Here is a 15,950-nt window from a genome sequence, read left to right on the forward strand (position 1 = left end):
CGAGCTGTCACAGTCACTCCGAGCCTGGAAAACACAGACAGTCCTGGTGCTATAGCACCGAATGTTTGTCAAAAACTGGACAGAGAAACATAGGACAGAGAAGAGACGTGGAGCTCAGAGGGAGGTTGATAGGTAAAGTTTATTGCCATCACAAAGCACCGGGAGGGAGGAAGCAGGAGATGTGACAGACAGACGGACTTCTCCAGGTCCCAACGTGAAAACCTTCACTTGCAGGTTGCATGTGAACCTTTGAAACAATGAGATCTACCCGGGAGAGACAAAGCTGACAATGAGGGAGAAAAACAAAAGTGTGACAATGTGGTGCTTGGTGATGAATTCCCACACTGGGACTGACCGGATGTTTGTGGTTCTCTTTGGTTTCGTCATCAGTTACCAAACGATCTGGCAGTCAGGCTGTGAGTTAATTCTCATGGATGTCACTGATAGACTTTAAGGTCAAACCAACGTCTCTCTCTGGACATCCACAAAGTACTGATACGGTCGTTCCACTAGCGTTACACAGTGGAAGGTGCAGCTTTTTAAATGTTACCAACAATCTACCACAGCCCTTTGGGGGTTGTTTTTTTTTGTTGCCTTTTTTCCCCCCACTTGTGTGAAAAGCACAGTGAACAGCTGACATGTCATCACAATGGAGAGTTGTAGTCCAGAATAGGCAGCAGGTTACAAAGTGGGACTTTTAACTTCTAGGTCAAACTAAACTTCAAAGCTCATGGCTTCACACTCATGCTCGAAATCTCCAGCGAACGCCACCCCCCCTTTCCCCCAACCCCCACCCCTTAGACATCATCAACGTCTTTTACTTCCTGGGCGGAGTGGGAGACTTCATGAATCTGGGCGGGGTGGGAGACTTGGCGCCGCGGGACGTTGGGGTCGGAGACTTCGGAGTGGGAGTGGGGGACTTGGGGGCCGGGGTGGGAGACTTGGGGCCCGGGGTGGAAGCCGGGGTGAAGCCGGGGGTCGGGCTCTTCATGGAAGGCGCCGGGGTCTGGGACTTAGAGGGAGTGGGGGTGGGGGTCTTGGAGGGGGGGGCCGGGGACTTGGGCGGCACAGGCGTGGACGCGGGCGTGGCCCCTTTGGGCTGTCCCATTTTGGGCTCGGGCAGCTGCTCTCCATGCTTGTAGACGCTGACGGTGATCTCCACGAACTCGCCGCCATACTTGTTCCGCACGTTGATGCTGTACTTGCCCGAGTCCTCGGGGGTGACTTTGTTGATGACGAGGCTGGCGAACTTGCCCCCGTCAAACATGACCCTGGTGTGTTCGGTGGAGGCGACCTCCTGCTCGTTCTTGAACCAGGTGACTTCGGGGGTCGGCTCGCCCCACACGGTGCAGGTCAGGCTCAGCGACTGCAGGGGGCGACAAGCAACTTAGGTCAAAGGTCATACAGGTATTATATTTGAGCCTGAGCTCACGTGGACCAGAGAAAAGGTGTCTAAGAAAAGTCTGGGATGTTTACACAACTTTCAGTTAGAAATGTTGCAGCTGAAAAAAAATCTCAACATTTTGTACTTTGAGTGAAATGACCCAAAAGTGTCAAAACAATGAAAAAAAAAAAAAAAAAAAAAGCCACAACACATAAACAGAAAACAAAACACAAATACAAAAGCCACAACACAAATACAGCAAAAGAAATGCAAAAGTCAAAAGATAAATGCGGAACCTGCAGCATACACACAAATAAAACAACAGAAATGCTCCAGATGAGTAGAAAAATCTTCAATATTAATGCAAAATTCACAACAAAAACTACAGAAATACAAAATCGAAGGAAAGGAAATTTTGACACTGCTGAAGTCTTCTCGTCATGTATTTTGACTTTTGTCTGTTAAGATTGTAGCATTTTGAATTCATGCTGTGACCCGTGTGTTTATTTTGCAGCCTCCATCTTTGTGTTTTGGCTTTTTGTAATAATACTGTGTGCTTCTCAGCGTGCAGTTTTGTTTGAGTCCAGGCATATCATGGGAGAAAGACTTCCAGCGATCACTGGTCTGTCAGGTGAATGAAGAGGTGAGGCCCTGCGCTGCCCATTCTCTTGTTTTTCTGCTGCCGTCGCCCTGCAGGAATGCTGCCCGGGCAGCTCCCTGACATAATGAAGCAAACTAACTGTCTAAAAGCAGTTGTCGTGCAGCTTTGACTCATGGGAAAGTTTCAGTGATCCTCACCTTCTCCTCCATGATAGTGACCACGTCCGGCAGGCCGCCAAGCACTCTGCCACGGTCTGAGAGGGAGAGACGGTTTTTAATCACACAATCCCAACTATTAAGCTCAAAGTTTCTCTAAATTTCCTTTGATATACATGAATTGGAAAATCCTATGAGGAGGAAGAGGAAGAGGAGGAGGAGTAATTTGCACTTTTTCACGAAAGCAAACAACTTATTCGTAACACAAAAATGTTCCGAATGTACAAAATGTTTACAGAGGAGTTAAAGAGTCTTGACAACATGTCTATGACATAAACTGCTTGAAGAATAATAAACAGGCCAAAATCATTTCGTAAGTTTCTGTACTCACTCTTCTCGGCGAATGCAGCTGCTCTGCAGGACCAAAACAGAATAGTTTGATGAGTGTAACATGTTTAAACTAACATTACAACCACGATTATGGATCATGTCAGGACTTACTTCAGTCTGAGGTATTCCTCATAGGCATCAGTATATGCTGGAAAAAAACAACAGCACATTTTTTTAATCACAAAAGGTTTTACAGACTTGATTAAAAAACAATCAAGGTTAATCGAAACACATACAGGACTAATATTCAATAGAAAAAGGCAGAATTACTAGATTAGTGGTTCCCTATCTGAGGTTTTCTGGTCATAAAATGTGATCTGATTTCAGCTGAAAGCTCAATGTGATTAACTGAATGTTACATAAACACCAAGAATATATTGGGCTGACGGTTTGCATGGATAAAACTTTACAAACAGGACATACTGAGGATTGTTTCTGACAGACATGCGAAACAGCGCACGCTACTGATTTAGGCCCCGTTCACACAGCAATGTTTTCAAAATGGAAAACTTTCATAGACAACGAAGCCACTGTAATGCAACTTTATGGAAATGAACTTTTTAAAAACGCTCCGACTCTGTCTCCATGGAAACACTGCGACAGGTCATGTGCACCACGGCTGTCGGAAATAGTTTCTTCTGCACATGCTCAGTAGCTGGACAATCAGAACAATGTTTCCTCCATGGTGTCATGACTCCCAGTCCAGATTCTCCTGCTTTTATAGTCGACTGTAATGCTGCGAGACTTCTCTTAACATTTTTGAGGGAAACTGCAGAAAAATGGTTGAAAAGCTTCATCTAATCTAAAATATCTATGTCCGATTCACGTTTATGTCATGTCCGCAGCTGCCTCAATAATAATAATAATAATAGCTTTAGATGGCGGAATGTAATGGTGACATGGTGGCTCCCCCTTTGGGGTCCATGACTCTTTTTGGAGCAAAAGAGATCACAGGGAGGGTTGAGGCTTTGCCCGCTCAGGGATCATCAAATCACACTGGCAAATGTCTCATGAACTCGAAATAAGACTCTTAATCTCGAGCAGGGGTGTCAAACATAAGGCATGAAGGCCAGAACCGGCCAGCAAAAGGCTCCAATCAGCCCGTCAAACCACCAAACTGTAAACATTTCAAAGAAATAATAGATTTTTGAATGTTTTAGCAGGTCGGAGGCCCGAGATGAGATCTCTAACCACTCTCAGAGGCAATCTGAAGTCTTACAAGTAAAGAAGTGGTTTGGGAAGCATTGCACTGCAGCAAAAGCAGAAAAGAGTTTCTGACCTTGTCCGGAGAGGTCGAATGTTCTGGTGTGGGTCTTCACGCCGTCCGAGATCTCGATGGCGTAGTGGCCCTTCTCCTTGTCGCTGGGGTCGCAGATCTGCATCCAGGCCATCTCGGCCGTGCCGCCGATCCTCATCTTCTCAGAGGAGGCGATCTTACTCTCCCTGCAGGGTCGCAACACAAAATGACCAAGATTTACCGTGAGGGAATGGATATTAGATTCAGCACCAAAAGCCTCATGCGTATTGACGTGACAGTGGGAGTGAGATGAAGCGTTTGAGGAGTACTTGTGCTTCCAGACGGTCTTCATCTCCTCTGTGTAGTAGTTCATGTAGCACTGCAGCCTGATGCCCTCTGGAGTACACTGCAGCACCAGGTCAGAGGCAGACGCACCTGACAGAGGAGAACACACACTCTGCTGAAAACACACAACTCTCCACAGCATCAACTCAAAACAGGACGACTTAACAGTTAAAAGTTAAGGGTAACCCCCCCCCCGAAAATGAAAACAATCCATCAAAAATGATTTTTACAGCAGTTTATAGTAATTAGTAGGTCCTACAGCACTTTGCATCCATAAAAGCACAATTTGATGCAAAAAAACAAACAAACCCCAAAACAGAATAAAAGCTCTAATAGACTGAAAGCACAGATGTACAATATATAAAGAATACCAAACATGTGAAAAGGCCATTTAATCTGATCACAAATTGTTTTTTAAACTATGGGTACTATCGCTATAAAGTGTCCGATTTTGATTTCCTGTGATTTAAAGCTGCTATTTCAATTTATTAATTATTTTTTGTACCACTGATTGTTGAAGAGAGTTCAATTAACATGTAATAAAGCACGTCGAGTCTGTGTGACGAACTGTCAAGACAGGTTGAAGAACCCAGGTCGGGACAAATAGATATCATTTACAGTATTTTTCTATCTGCCATCAGCTTCCTGTATGCTCAGATATAAAGCACATGTTTTCACCCCTCAGTAAATACTGACCCTGAGCTGAGGGCTCCTTAATTTATTATCAGTTCTGATCAAATCTATTGTAATAGATATTGGTTTTCTCCACCTTTTTTTAAAATCGTGATTGTTACTCAGAGACTAAGAATTAGGATAAGAAAGACAGCATTCTGGGAAAAGCTTATAGAAATGTTGATTCAGCCTTGTAACTCATTTCAAGCTGCCGTTTCCTTCCTGAGAAAACTTTCTAAATTTGTCCGTGCTCTATTAAATGAAGCACTTTTCTTCACGAGAGAGAAAATCACAAGCTCCGGATTTGTCTTAAGGGGGGGGGGGGTTGTTGTGGAGAGACTCTCTCAACCTCCAGTAGGTCAACAAGTATAATTCAGTTTATTCATCATGTGATTAAACCTACCAGCAATCTGGGCGATGGCGTTGATGATATCGTCAAACACTGAAAAGACGGCAGGAAAACGGTTCAGAAACATTAAAGAGGTCTGAAGTAGAACCATATAAAGGGGCTGAGAGTTTAAGTTACCCTGGCCGGAGATGTCGAAGACAGACATGTCTTTTCCTCTGTCGTCACTGAGCGAAGCCTTGTACACACCCTGATCTTTCCTGGAGAACTGAACAAACACCAGATCATCACGTCCACGAGCAGAAACGACGCTTTACAACTTTAAAGATAATTCAGGAAACAGTGAGGTGCAGCTGGAAATTCTTTTATCTTCAAAACTGGGTTAAAAATGAATAGTAATTGAATGTGATGATGGCACTAAAACACTAAAACACAACAATTTCAAGTTTTTTTTGTAAACACTTGTAGAAGCTGAGGCCCCGTTTACACAATGTTTCAGGTGAAAAGGCATTGTTTTTGTCAACTATAAAACTACAAGTCCCAGGAGACGGACTGGGAGTCACGACACTCTGGAGGACATTGGTCTGATTGTCCTTCTACTGAGCATGTGCAGAACAACTATTTACTACTGCCGTGGTGCGCTTGGAAACAGAGTCAGAGCATTTTCAAAAAGTTGTGACTCCGAGCACCATTGTTATGTAAACGCACACCCAAAACACACCAAAGTTTTCCCTTTTCACTTGGAAACATTATTGTGTAAACAAGGTTTAATGATGTCAGCAGACTTTGATTTAAATAGTTTTGAATTTCAAAAGAAGCATCGAAGCCAACTTAACTTTAATTTTCTGCATGTGTTGGACTTTCAATGCTCACACTTTACAAGCTGAAACACTTAAAAGCATGATAGCGAAAACTGACCTTTTACCTGTTGCGTTACATTTTGAAGTTAGTAGGAATAAACACCATCAATTTGAAATAATTTAATAAATAAAAAAAAAAAACCTTTCGAAGGAGCAAAAACAAAACACCCAAATAATATTGTGTTTCACAACTTATACTTAAAATATCCATATTTTTCAGCTGTGGTACTTTGTAACAACCAATAATGTTGTAATTTCTGCCTTTTTTAATGTAACAAAGCCAATAACGTAGTAACTTGACAAACGTTTAATAAGATACTTGATCCATTATTTGTAATATAACATTTTGCCAATAATCTAAAAAGTTATGACCTGATTGATGTAGCATAAAACTGCAGAAAATAATACAGTGTCACTAAATTTCTTGGCAATAAAAACTATTTTTGCAGGTTTTGTGACGTTTACGAAATAAAAAGAGGAATAGTTGATGGAATAGTCGTCATATTCATTAATAGAGAAAACATACTCTGCAACACAATTCCCAAAAGTAAACAATATGTGCCATTCATTCAGAGTAAAATCTGTGGGTGACAGAGTAAAATAAATGAAAATTCTATTTATTTCAGGACTAAAACCTTGAGAATGTTTCTAAATGTTAAATATTTCTACACTGTGTTCCATCAGAGGTTCTTAAATGTTGTTGACGCATTAGAGTCGGTAATATGCTGTTGAGTTATTTACAGCACAACCTGTTGAACAGGCTCCCAAACAGTCTGTTTTTATACTTGTTTTATTGCCGCTGTAATTATAAACGGTGCCACCACTTCTCAAATCAGCTCTCATCTTAAAAGTGAAAGCATCGTGATCACAAAGTGGAAACAAGAGGAGCTTTTCCATGATGAAGAGGCAAAACACTTCATTAAGTAATAACGTGAATAAAGAACTTGCAAGATGTAATAATGGCTAAAAAAATTAATGGTTTTGAGTATCATAGTGATAATGTAATGCAGTGTTAACAGATTTAGACCTGGGTTGTTCCTCCACAACAAAGAAAAACTTTTAAATTTAAATGCGGTCTGCCGGTTGAGCGTCGAGCTGCAGACGTTTACCAGTGGGATGGGAAGAGCGCAGGCTCCAGACATGACGTTAGGAGGCGTCTCTGGGACGATCTCATCATCCTCCTTGAACCAGTGGAAAGATGTCTCCTTTTTCACATTCGCCGTCTGAGAGAAACATGAAGGATTCAGTAAACGCAGAAAAAAAAATAAAACAAAAGAGATAATGATAAAGTAAAAGTATGTCAGGACAAGGTGGTGCCACTATTCTGCACTGGGTGGCGCTAATGAGACACTTCTCTCAAGAGTTTTGTAAACAGGCAGTGTAAGTACTGCTCCCTCTAGTGGTACAAAGTGGTGTTCCAGAAATCAATTTAGCTATGGTATGTTTGTCTTATTAACTTAAGAAGATTTGTCTTTGCATTTCTTGTTGTTTTGGACTGTTTCAGACAAAAGGACTTCACATATTCCACATTTGAGGTTAAATAAAGAGCTGCTGTCGGGATCGACGTGTCGTCACCTTGCAGGCCAGCATGACGGTGCACTCCTCAGACACCGTGAAGTACAGATACTCAGAGAAATGAGGACCTGAAATCACAAGATAGAAGCATATTAATCATTAAAATAAAGTAAAATGAAGGTAGAGCCAGAGAAGGCTCCAGAAGTGGACGCTCATCTGTAATTCATCATTTTCCAGAAACATACTGAACATTTTCTTGAAGCTGTGATGAACAGGGCTTTAGAAACCACAGACGTTCTGTCAATCCAGGTAAAAGTCCAGTTTGTTGTAGGCGTGGACACTCATTACTTACTAATATGTATTGACTGTGAAGGAAGTATAAGAATAGGTGAATCTTTATAAAAATCTGAATTCATGCGACTAACAATATATATTTAAGCAAAATAGCAAAATGAGATTCAAGTACAAATTAATCATATCATCATCACACCTCCGCTTGAAACCACCTGAAATAACCTTACAACATTGTAACACTCTTAAAAGACCTTGTGAAATAATAACATTTATTGTTCCCAGTTTATCTACTACAGGTAAGTGCCAATTGACCATTTAACTTCTCAATCTGCACCAGATAAAAGTAAAAAGTATATTTTTAACGATTGGCATCAAATATCTTCCGCCTTAATTCTGCTTTCAATGTAAATATTTTGCTGAACATCTAAGCCCCTCCCAATATTCTCACCCACATGCAGAGACATGGAGGTTCCACCTACTACTAAAAACAGCAGCGACACCCACCACTGAGTTTGTACTGAAAATATCAATCATATCTATTCACACCTCCTTTACCGTCTTATCAAATATTTGGAGCAGTAAGAAACAAATGTGTCAATTTCCACAGACTCTGACAAACCAAATCTTCATCTCTGCATAAATGTGACCGTAGGAAACCGAACACAGTGTTTGTGGGCAGTGGTGTTTTCTCACCTTGCTTTCTGATGTGCTCTTTCCTCTGAAACTCGGCCTCCTTCAGAACAACCTTGAACACTGAAACAGACAAAACTCAACAGTCACTAAACAAAAGACACACGACACGGATGTGTTTTAAATGACATGTCAGTGTAAAACAAAGTGTCTGGAGGACATTTCACCATTCGCTCCACCAGACCAGTCCTGAATCGGGTTATAATGTCCTGATATGTCATAATTTTTTACGTACACACACAAAAGCATGACTGTGAAGGATAAATTCCAATTACCGCACTATATTACACAAATAGCATAACACATTCGCCCCAAGAAGACGACTGTTCATTCATGGTTAGTTTGGACCGCTATGATTTAAATATCATTTATATTATGCAGGAACAAAAATACATCGAAAGCCCACTTTATTTAATATTTCTGTATATTTCTGTAACGCAACAGAGGAATACAAAAGCATCTCTTAGCTAATGCGCTGATGATCTGCCGGCTGTTCTGAACCTGACCACGTGACGCCGATCCAGTCTTACCGTCTCCCACCAGCACCAGGGAGCTCTGGGTTTTGGCCTTGCCGTCGTGGACCTGCGCCGTGTACGTGCCCTCGTTGGCTCTGGTGAAATTCTCGACCACCATCTGGATGACTCCGGTAGCCACGTCATGGCTGATCTTAAAGCCCTGAGAGGACGACACGTGTTTACTGACAGTTTACCCACTTGAACACGCCAAACCCACTGCAGCTAAAATAAGAAATCTGTTGGAATTACACAAAGTAAATGAACAGTCACAGTATATTCAGACATATTGAAATAACTTCCAGGTTTCACGCTTCCATTCAGACGATCTTTGTTGAAAATACAAGTTGATTTGCGACTTTGTTCATGAAACCTTCGACAAGACATTCATTGAACAATGGCTCTACATAACTTTCAGTAATTCACCATGTCAAATTCTTCTTCTTTTTTTTTTTTAAGATTAATTAAATTCATAAAAAAGCTTTGTTTTTATAGACGGAGCCTGGTTTAGGAACCACTCCTAGATCTAATCTCCTGGATTAGATTAGAAAGGACTCTCTATTTTTGGCTGGGTGTCAGAGTTGAGAGAACCAAGGCAAGTAGTTTTCCTGTCTGCGAGTCAAGTGACGGTATTGAAACATTTTAATCGTATGATGAAATAGAAATTAATGGGAAATTAGAGCCGACTGGCTGATGGGAACAATATGTCTGTGGTTATTTGGTTTCCACGACGACGTGCGAATGGGGGTAACTGTGGGGGAAAGAATACCACAGAAGACAGAGACGGGGCCAGTTTATGTTGCAGCCTCAGTCATCAGAGTGCAGGAATCAATCTTTTTGGAAGGCACTCAGCGGTGAAATCGTACCTCGCCACTCTTGACTTCTTTGTCGTTGACGATGAACCTGTAGGAGACGGACGGCGACAGCTTGACAGCCTGGAGCCAAAAGCGAACGTGGCCTTTGGGGAGGATCTCGTAGTTCAGGCCGTGCTTCAGAGGAACGACTGCACCGAGATGAAGGTGAAGATCAGATCAAGAGAAAAGACTGAGCTGTGACGATTTCCAGTTTTCTAAAGCCGAGGACTCACCAGGGTGCCTGATAGCGTAGCTGAGCTCCAGCATGGTGTTCAGAGCTGCAAGGCAGGTCAAAAGAAACCCTCAGGACAAACTGCAAAGTCATGCAAAGACTCAAAGTGACGGAGGTGAACTTCCTGGTTTTACCATCCTCGGTGAGAGTGTGGCTGCCTGAGACACCGTCGGTGTCGGTGACCACCACCGAGTATCTTCCCAAGTCGTCCTTATCGGGGTTGGTGAAACTGAGTCTGGAGCTGAAACACGAGCACAGATATTAATCCACCACTACATTTTAAAATGGTCCCTGACAAAGACAATGCATTTCTAAACGGCCCTCTTCTTGTGTCATAGTGGATATCAGAAGGTTTTCCCAAACTATCATTGGCTTCACGTTGCCTGTATTCCTGAGATACTGGGGGAAATACTGAAATCCACGGGGATTGTTTCATTGAGTTTAGTTTGATCTAAAATTGCAGCTTCAAATATGACTACTAATTTTTTGAGGTTTTGTAATTCATCCCATTGTCCTACTCAATTCAAAGGCTTTTTTTTAGATGTGCACTTAGTTTTAAATGAAACCCTACAGGGAGATCATGATCTGAGGTTATTTAACAAGAGGACCACGAGACGACTGACATCTAATAGTAAAGAACAATACCTGGAAATTTCGAGGGTCTCTTATGAACCGTTCAGAAGTAAGACCCTTGAAGGTTCAGAATTTGAATATTGAATTTGAGAATCTGCCAATTTAGCAGCGAAAAACTGTTCATTTCATCAGAGTATGCAGGCGTTTGAGGCAAACCATGTCTTGTTCCACACTCCAAAAATATCAACTCAGCAGTTTTTTAGTTTACAAATGAGAAATATGCTTGAGTAACATGAACATATCGAGTTTTTTGTTGTTAAATTGTTCATATTCTTATTCAGATAATATGAATAAAGGGGATTCAATCGGCTTAATATGAATAGATAGAAATGTGTGACATAATTAAATTATATGAACTCAACAAATTGTTTTTGTGTGTGAAAATGACTGAGAATAATTTTTTTTTCAGTGAAGCTTTTTTTTCACGATTTAGGAGATTTCCAGGTAAATAATGTAATCTGTGACTTGATTGCTTAGAAAACCTTTAAACTCTTCATTCCTACTTCCCACTAAAGCTCAGGTAGCATTTAGTTTATGAAAACATACTTCAGTAAAAATTGAGTAAAACATATTTTTGATTACTATAAAAAGTAAATAAAACACAGCTCTGTGGTGTTGTGACTAATTCTCCAGAAAAAAGGACAAATGTCTGACAACATGTGAAAGTAAGCGGAGAACACTTGGATGATTTCCATGACCTCTTTGAGCTTGTTTACTAAATCAGAAAAAAACAAGATGTTTTCACCGACATGCTGTCATTGTGAGTTTAGAAGGTGAACCAGGTCGAGCCTCAAAAAGGAGAACAAACTATTTGTGTTGCTGCGTTTAGTTTTGGGCTGTGCAGAAGAACATTTTGTCCTTCGAGGACGAATCCTCCTCACGGGAGCCAGAGTGGAAACCAAATCAAAAGCGAGCCGTCCTTGAATCCTCTGTGAAAAGATAAGAGCCTGCTTACGTTCTGCCCTTGGTTGTTACTGCGACCCTGGGGCAGTCGCCGATGGGTTTGTAGTTCTTCGACCACTCAAACTTGGACGTCTCGCAGATCTCGCAGGCCTCCAGAGACAGGAAGACGTCTCCGGTCTCCTCGTCCACACCAGCAACAATTTCCTTCGTGCCTGAAAAGATGACAAACGGAGACGTAATCAATTGGGAGACTACAGAAACAAAGCTTTGTTTCAAGTTCATCACTCAAGCCTCTTCACAGAGAGATGGTGTGTGTGGATGGGGGAGAGTTCCACTAACAAAACCAAAACGATGGATACTGTGAAACTTATAAAGCACTATAACATGACCAAACCTAATCTTTCTATGAAGGCAGATTTCAAAGTAAGAAAAATATGTTGTGTTTCACATTAAAAGAATTATATAAAAAAAAAAAATAAAAAAAAAAGCCTGTGAATGTCCTGTTATATGTATTGGTCTTCATATTTACCCCCATTATTTAACTATATTTACCACAGAGTGTGAGAAAATCTATCCTTCATGGCAGGCATGGGCAAACTATGGCCCGTGGGCCACAACTGGCCCATTGGTCTTTTTAATCCAGCCTGCCGGGGAATGGTACAGATTAGCCCAAGTCGAATCATCATAATAACGACTACATTCATTTGATCTCATCCTGTAATTCCTGATGTTCCACCAGGGGGCGCATTAGGTGCATTAGCCAACAACCGCTTCTGGAAGCAGGCGGCATCCAGAATAGAAAGAAAGATGCGTGAGGGCAGCTAAGTTAAGCGAGGCTAAGCTAAGCTAAGCTAAGATAAGCTAAGATAAGCTAAGCTAAGCTACGCTAAGCTAAGCTAAGACTACACAGTCTCTCCTCCCCATGAATGTTCCTTGCTCATGTTTGATCTCTGGTGAATACAGTTCGGTCAGCATTACACTTCAGGCTTTTCAGTCTCAGCTCTGTAAAAACAAATGATTTCAAGACATTGTTCTGGTTTCACTGACCTGGCTATATGACATTTATTAAAATCAATGGATGGAGCACACATATGCTGTATATAAATATGTAACACACACACACACAAAAGAAACACACCAACAAATGTGCTCTACAGTCACAACACAATCTTCTATAGTACAGTCAGTGTTTCATCTTGATAAACGCTACACAGGATGCAGTACCATGAGGAGCTAAATCTTCTGTTCCTGCGTCAGGTTGTTTACCTGGAAGAGCTTTAGCGCAGACCGGATCGGAGAGGCTGGACGCCTTCCCAACTCCCTTTGCATTGACGGCACGAACTTTGAACACGTACGTTTCACCCTCCTCCAGTCCAGTGACCTGCGGAGAAAATAATCCTGTCAACTGTGTGACACTGACAACAAAAAACCTGAAGTTTGCCATGTATGCTCAAAACTGACGAACTTGTGGATGTGATTGGATTATTGATTATTTCCATTGATAGAAAGTGTGGAGCCTGGTTAATAGTTTGTGCAAAAGCTGTGCAGTTGTAGCAGAAGTGTCTCCCATCGACTTCCATCTCATTTACATGCTGCCTGCTCTGTTTTGAACCAGAGATTTCTGAGAACTCCATTACGTGCCAGCAGTGAGGTCCTCGACACTGAAGTATTGATGAATTGACTTCATCATGGCCCAATTTCTAGTTGAGGTGCTGAAGGTTTAGACCGCTGAAAGACTTCAGTTTGCTCTCATTTCTTACTCTGTGCTTTTTACATGTCACCATCCCATATCTCTCTCTCTCTCTGATGGCAGTTTGTGATCTGAGTCTTCTGCCTCCCTCAGGTCTACAGTGAGAAGTTACTGTCTGATGTCGACTTGCTCAAGTACACTTCAGCACATGGACAATTTGTTGTAGGAATCAAAACAGTAATTATAGAAGCAGGACTAATTATAGAAACTTATTGATTATTTTTGGGAGAGTTTCTGCTGCACCATCCATTTTTCTTGTGGCCACACAATATTTTAATGTCCGACCTGGCACACGAACTGCTGAAAAAGACCTGAGGGTGCTGAGGAAGAATCCTATCTCACAGAGCCTACTGGTGATGTCTTTCTATTAGTGCTGTATCAAGAGCACACTGACTATATGTGTGTAAGACAGTGCTCAAAGATTGGAATCAAAACCGGTTAAAAAGATCTTTGGCTGCCCTCTCCAGTCACGGGATGAACTAAAGAGTTACTTCTGCCTCAAAAAGATGTACAACATCACTAATAACAATACACATCCTGGTCATGCTTTGTTTGAATAGCTGTTGTCAGGCAGACGGTACAGAGTGTTAAAAACAAGGACAACCTGATGATTCTGACCGTTTCTACCCAACAACAATCACCACACAACACAGAAATACACATCCAATAAGCCATCCATCCATCCATCCATCCATCCATCCATCCATCCATCCATCCATCCATCCATCCATCCATCCATCCATCCATCCATCCATTCATCCATCCATCCATCCATCCATCCATCCATTCATCCGATGGTGTTGAAATCAACAGGGCAGGTCTAGGTACTCAGTTTCCTACCAAAATCCAAAGCAACATTGTGGTTGACTGTTGACTCGACAGTCCTGTCTTCCTGCCTGAGTCCTAATAGGACTTATAGCCTGTGTTGACTTAAACACACTACTGCTTTCTTGAACTGTAGTCGAGTTAAATAGTATTGTGTACAATTGAACAGCACACAAACTGCTTCTAATTCACATCTTTGGAAGTGACCTACCTGCAGGAAGTGTTTGCTCACAACTTCCTGATTCAGAGTAACGAAGTCTGATGAGCCCTTCTTGGCCATGTCCACCAAGTATCCAGTGACGTGACAGGCTCCAGTGTAAACCGGAGCCTTCCACAAGAGGACCAGCGAGTGACTTCTGACCTCGCTGAAGCTCAGGTCGTAGGGAGGACCTGGAAGTAAACACAGATGGTTGTCAAATGGAGGACTCCTTATGCTCTTGTTTCAATGTCGATGGTGTTTGTACGGCATGAGAATGCTTGATGACACGTTCACTGAAATGTCAGCCACGTTCAACCATTTAAAATGATCACAACACCTTGTGGCAGGTGAAAGAATACAGTTCTAGTAAAAAAGAAACACTGCTGTAGTAGTTATCTACCTGGCTCCTCCATCGTCCAGGCTTCACACTTCATTGGAGAGCTGGGAGCGGATGGCACACCAACTCCAGCCATGTTTCCGGCCTGAATCTTGAACTCATAAAAGGTTCCCTCAGTCAGGTTGTCCACCTGAAGAGACAAACAAAGTATTTTTTAATGATAACATGATCTGAAAACTCCACTCGTGAACTTGTGTAAACCAGTGGCTCCCAACCAAAAGGTACCTAAGAAATTCTGAGGACGCCCTGTCTGATCTCTGATTTGCCAAATTATTACAGTAAAGATTGGAAAACACATGCACTAATTTTAGCATCCTCACACTAAGCAAAGCCTCGTGATCCCTGCTGCCCCGCCACGCGGCCCTTGATCCCCAGTTGGGAAAGACTGCTCTGAAATGCCTTGAAGCTGTGTGTTTTGTCTACTGCCACTCACAGTGCAGACTCTCTCCGTGATAGCAGCCAGGTTGACCTCCTTCCACACCGACATGTCTGCGTCACGCTTGTCGATGTAGTAGGCGTTGACCTTGGAGCCGCCACAGTGTTTGGGACCCTTCCAGGCCACGGTGATGGAGGAGCCGGTGCTGCACAGCATGCTGATGCCGTATGGAGCACTGGGAGTGGCTGGATCCAGACATTTCAAGTTAAATACAGTGGGACATTCAAACGACAGTTCATCTTGCACAGCTTCTCCAACATGGCAGGTTTTATTCTGAGTGCTCTGTGAGGAGGAACAATGCAGGGGACTTTTGAAAGGTGCGCTGCTGTGGGTCAAAACACCAAAGTGTGAAGGCAGGGTGCAGTGGGGGGTGAAGAAGGGGGAAAGAATGAACACACCTCCTTATTACATACCGTATTCCACGCCCTTTCCTAAACAGGACAGTAACAGGAATCACACCAATTGTTAGCTACAACTGCACTCCTCTTCCTCTTAAGTAGCGTTTGATTCAGGTTTCCTTCTTTTTCTGACGAGTTCAACGTTCACACAGTGACACGCGTGTCTGGTGTTTGTCTTACCGAGAGCAGGCTCCACCGCGATGGGAGACGACTCCTGAGACTCGTCGCTGAGTCCGTAGAGGTTGACGGCTTGAACACGGAAGACGTAGCTCTCTCCAGGGATCAGACCGTGGACCACAAACCTGAGACACGCACATAGACA

General features: G+C 42.4%; 1 protein-coding gene across 4 annotated transcripts in view; it reads right to left on the reverse strand.

The window, feature by feature from the left end:
* Window positions 1-121: 121 nt before the first annotated feature.
* myom2a (myomesin 2a) overlaps window positions 122-15,950 on the reverse strand; it is a 47,542-nt gene continuing 31,713 nt past the window's right edge. For all 4 annotated transcript variants that reach the window (XM_080520650.1, XM_080520651.1, XM_080520653.1 and 1 more), the window contains 21 exons: window positions 15,809-15,930; window positions 15,228-15,415; window positions 14,798-14,924; window positions 14,410-14,588; window positions 12,890-13,004; window positions 11,676-11,835; window positions 10,222-10,328; window positions 10,089-10,133; window positions 9,868-10,004; window positions 9,020-9,164; window positions 8,493-8,552; window positions 7,566-7,633; window positions 7,100-7,213; window positions 5,311-5,398; window positions 5,188-5,226; window positions 4,097-4,202; window positions 3,810-3,973; window positions 2,642-2,678; window positions 2,532-2,554; window positions 2,183-2,238; window positions 122-1,366 (listed from right to left, as the gene is read on the reverse strand). In XM_080520650.1, the coding sequence (XP_080376776.1) occupies window positions 818-1,366; window positions 2,183-2,238; window positions 2,532-2,554; window positions 2,642-2,678; window positions 3,810-3,973; window positions 4,097-4,202; window positions 5,188-5,226; window positions 5,311-5,398; window positions 7,100-7,213; window positions 7,566-7,633; window positions 8,493-8,552; window positions 9,020-9,164; window positions 9,868-10,004; window positions 10,089-10,133; window positions 10,222-10,328; window positions 11,676-11,835; window positions 12,890-13,004; window positions 14,410-14,588; window positions 14,798-14,924; window positions 15,228-15,415; window positions 15,809-15,930 (2,629 nt within the window). In that variant the 3' untranslated portion in view covers window positions 122-817. The remainder of the gene's footprint in view (window positions 1,367-2,182; window positions 2,239-2,531; window positions 2,555-2,641; window positions 2,679-3,809; window positions 3,974-4,096; window positions 4,203-5,187; window positions 5,227-5,310; window positions 5,399-7,099; window positions 7,214-7,565; window positions 7,634-8,492; window positions 8,553-9,019; window positions 9,165-9,867; window positions 10,005-10,088; window positions 10,134-10,221; window positions 10,329-11,675; window positions 11,836-12,889; window positions 13,005-14,409; window positions 14,589-14,797; window positions 14,925-15,227; window positions 15,416-15,808; window positions 15,931-15,950) is intronic.

Source organism: Blennius ocellaris (genome assembly GCF_963422515.1).
Source record: "Blennius ocellaris genome assembly, chromosome: 3".
Taxonomy (NCBI): Eukaryota; Metazoa; Chordata; class Actinopteri; order Blenniiformes; family Blenniidae; genus Blennius; species Blennius ocellaris.